This window comes from Nannobrachium achirus (assembly GCF_963921795.1).
Source record: "Nannobrachium achirus genome assembly, chromosome: 3".
In the NCBI taxonomy this organism is placed as follows: domain Eukaryota; kingdom Metazoa; phylum Chordata; class Actinopteri; order Myctophiformes; family Myctophidae; genus Nannobrachium; species Nannobrachium achirus.
The window spans coordinates 27,431,646-27,434,747 of NC_137812.1; the positions used below are offsets into that span (position 1 = coordinate 27,431,646).

Consider the following 3,102-nt stretch of genomic DNA (forward strand, 5'->3'; position numbering starts at 1 on the left):
TCAGAGGGTACTTTCATAGGCTATGGGAGTTTCATCGTCATCTTCAGCCGCGGCTGCTGACCCCCAGGCTGGGTTCTTTTGTTTCTGCAGCAAGTGAGGTCCAGTATAGCCTATGAGGAGGGCTCCTATGGGGGCTGTGAGAAGGACGGACAGGACTGCCACAGTCAGCACATCCATGCCGTACTTCTGCAGAGCCACGTCCTGAAATTCCCTAGCCTTGTCCAATGCTGTAGAGCCAATAGTTGCCTGCACAGTGGCCTTGGGCAGCCATGCAATGGAAATGAATATCTTCTCCTTCAGGTTTAAGCCTGCACCAAACACAGAGACAAAGGTGGAGATAACTCGAGCCAGCAGGGCAATGAGCAGGGAAGCTATGCCCAGACCGACTGTGCGTCCCTCCAGCTGTGAGACTGAGATCTCTGCTCCCACCAGGCCAAACAGTAGTGGCTGGAACACATCCCAAGCCCTTCCCACAACTTTCTCCACGCCTGCCTTGTCCTTACCCCAGCCCAGGCCCGCCAGGAAAGCCAACACTAAGGTGCAGAGGCCTCCAGAGCCAGGAAACCCCAACCTGCCGCTGAGAAACATTGAACACATAGACAGGCCCAGCACCAAGAAGGAACGCTTCATCACCAAGTGTTTTTGGTCAACGCTAGGGAAGTACTGGAGGAGAAAGCCAAGGACAATCCCAGCAACTATGCCGCAAACTATCTCCAGTATGCCGTGCAGTATGTTGTGCCACGTGCTGCCTGTGGTGAAGGCTACGCCAAGGCATGTGGTGAAGCCAGTGATGGCAAGGATGTCATCCAAGCTGCCTGCCGCCATGAGGAGGGTGGGGATTCCTTGCTCCAAACCATAGCCGTCCTTCTGAAGCAGCAGCATGGAATGAACCACCACGGCCGGCGAAACAGCACCGAGCACAAAACCCAGCATGAGGCCCCACATCCAGGGCAGGCCCATGAGAAAATAAGAAACCAGTGCCATGCTGCCGGCCTCTATCAAGCAGGGCACCACTGCCAGGCGCAGGCAAACAGACTTTAAGTTTTTCAGAGCTGAAGGATCCAATCCCAGGCCTGCCCTGGCAAGAATGACAGCCAGGGCAGTGTTCCTCATGGTGGAGGACCATTTGAAGTCGATGTGCACGGCCTCTGATACCACAGGAATGTTCCTCAGGAGGAACCCCATCAGCAGCATTCCGAGAAGAGGGGGGAAGTGCGGAAGTTTGGGCAGATGGATGAGGGCCACCAGTTTCCCCCCGGCGACTGCACAGATGAAAATCGCTGTGATGCCAAACAGGTTGTTGTGTGGGAAACACTCTTTCCCTGTGACAGAACATGTCACTCCCAATAGCACAGCGACCAACAGAACTTTGGTGATGACGCAGGCCAGAAGGCCTCTTGGCGGACATGGACAAAACCTGCCGAGCAGCGGACAGCTGACCACTGCCGGATCTTTGTTGGTGCCTGTATCCTCCAGGGGATTGTGAGGGAGGAAGTAGGTGGTTTCCTCTGTCATGTTGGGAGTGGAGGAGCTGTTTAGTACCACCTGGATGTGGTTCATGTTCGACTGATCTAGATGGTTAGCAGCAGGTGTATCATTTCCTTCTAGTGCTGGACTGGGAACATGGCAGGTCACCGGACTTGGCCCTGTCATTTCACACAAATATTTCTGGACCTTTCTCGTCTAAAGTCTGAATAAAAGAGTTAGTTCGTCTTTCTGACATGGGAAATATTGGCTTTGTACCTTCTAACAGTTTCCCTTGGAGGCTATGAGAGTGTCTGTGACACTTGATAGTGACCCTCAGAATGTGTAGTCTTCTTTTTTAAGCCTTAATGTCGATATGACGACAGACAAACTCTACACTGATCAGATACATTATGTAACCATGGCAACCAAAAATTAACAAAAACAAAATATTAAACATAAAATCAAACCTCGGTTCGAAGTGAAGCGGTGAACTTTTATTTTATGTGTTCTAGAGCTATGAACTCTGTGATCTATACATTCTTTCTATACATGGGACACACATGTACGGGACAGATAAAACCTGTTCATTCTGGACTGAAATGACCATATATGGACAAGACATGAACGGGACACACAAAGCCATTCCTTGGAAGCGGCTTTTACCGCTTCAAAAAGAACAAACAAACAAATTCCACAGATGTCACTATGGTATTTGTATTATTTTCGTTATGGATGCATCATGTTATGAGGTAAACTGTTAATATTGGATTATTCAATGATTTGGCTGATTACATTTTCAGTTAATTCATGGATCATGGGGCGCTGCCGGTTGAAATCACAGATACAATATTTATGAATTATTCATCCACAATGTATGTAAATATTATTAGATTTTTATATTCAATGCCTTACTGATACTGTATACCTGCTTGTTTTTGTGAGCAGTTTTTGGCGAAACCAGGTTCAGCCAAAAATCACCCTTTGGGCTTTGGCTCCCGGACTACTATTGTTGAACATTTTGATGATACTGTGATATGTGTAAGGCATATAACAACTACAAAGGTGAAATTCTGGGAAATTGCGTGTTGCCTATATTGTGATGTCACCTGAAGCTTGACCAATCCTCAAATCCATTATATCTTCCAATCAGAAAAGGGACAGATGACCATTGACCTCAATGGACATTACAATGGTCATTAATTGCCTGTGTATTAGTAACATCACGTGAATAGCCACTATTTAATGGATTTGTATGACTGGTGCTCCAGTTCTTTGCCCTGATGAAGACCGCAAGGTCGAAACATGTAGGTTTTTAGACAATAAACTTTGTTTTATTTTAAACTCCTCGAGTGCTCGGTTCTCATCTCTTTTCTACTAAGTTTTATCCCACTGATCCTAGAAGCACCACTTACACACTTTTTTACTATACGATTTTATCTCCCTTGAGCACCCGGTTATTCTCTGCTTTTTAGACTTTGGGGGTTTTTGGGGTTACAGAAAAGGTTACAGAAAAAGTCCATTGAACACAATTGGACAGTTCTGGATAGTTCTGGACAAGAACTATAGTCTGGCTGCCCTGTAGGCAACCACACTAACAACAACAATTCTATTTATAAAGCACTTACACAATGAATA

General features: G+C 46.6%; 1 protein-coding gene across 1 annotated transcript; it reads right to left on the bottom strand.

Annotated features, from left to right (window-relative positions):
• Nucleotides 1–1,560, bottom strand: LOC308282135 (sodium/hydrogen exchanger 9B2-like; the record flags this gene model as incomplete). The annotated part of the gene is made up of 1 exon (XM_080722479.1): nt 1–1,560. One exon carries the CDS (start codon nt 1,558–1,560, stop codon nt 1–3), a length of 1,560 nt encoding a protein of 519 aa, XP_080578605.1.
• Between the last annotated feature and the right edge of the window lie 1,542 nt (nt 1,561–3,102).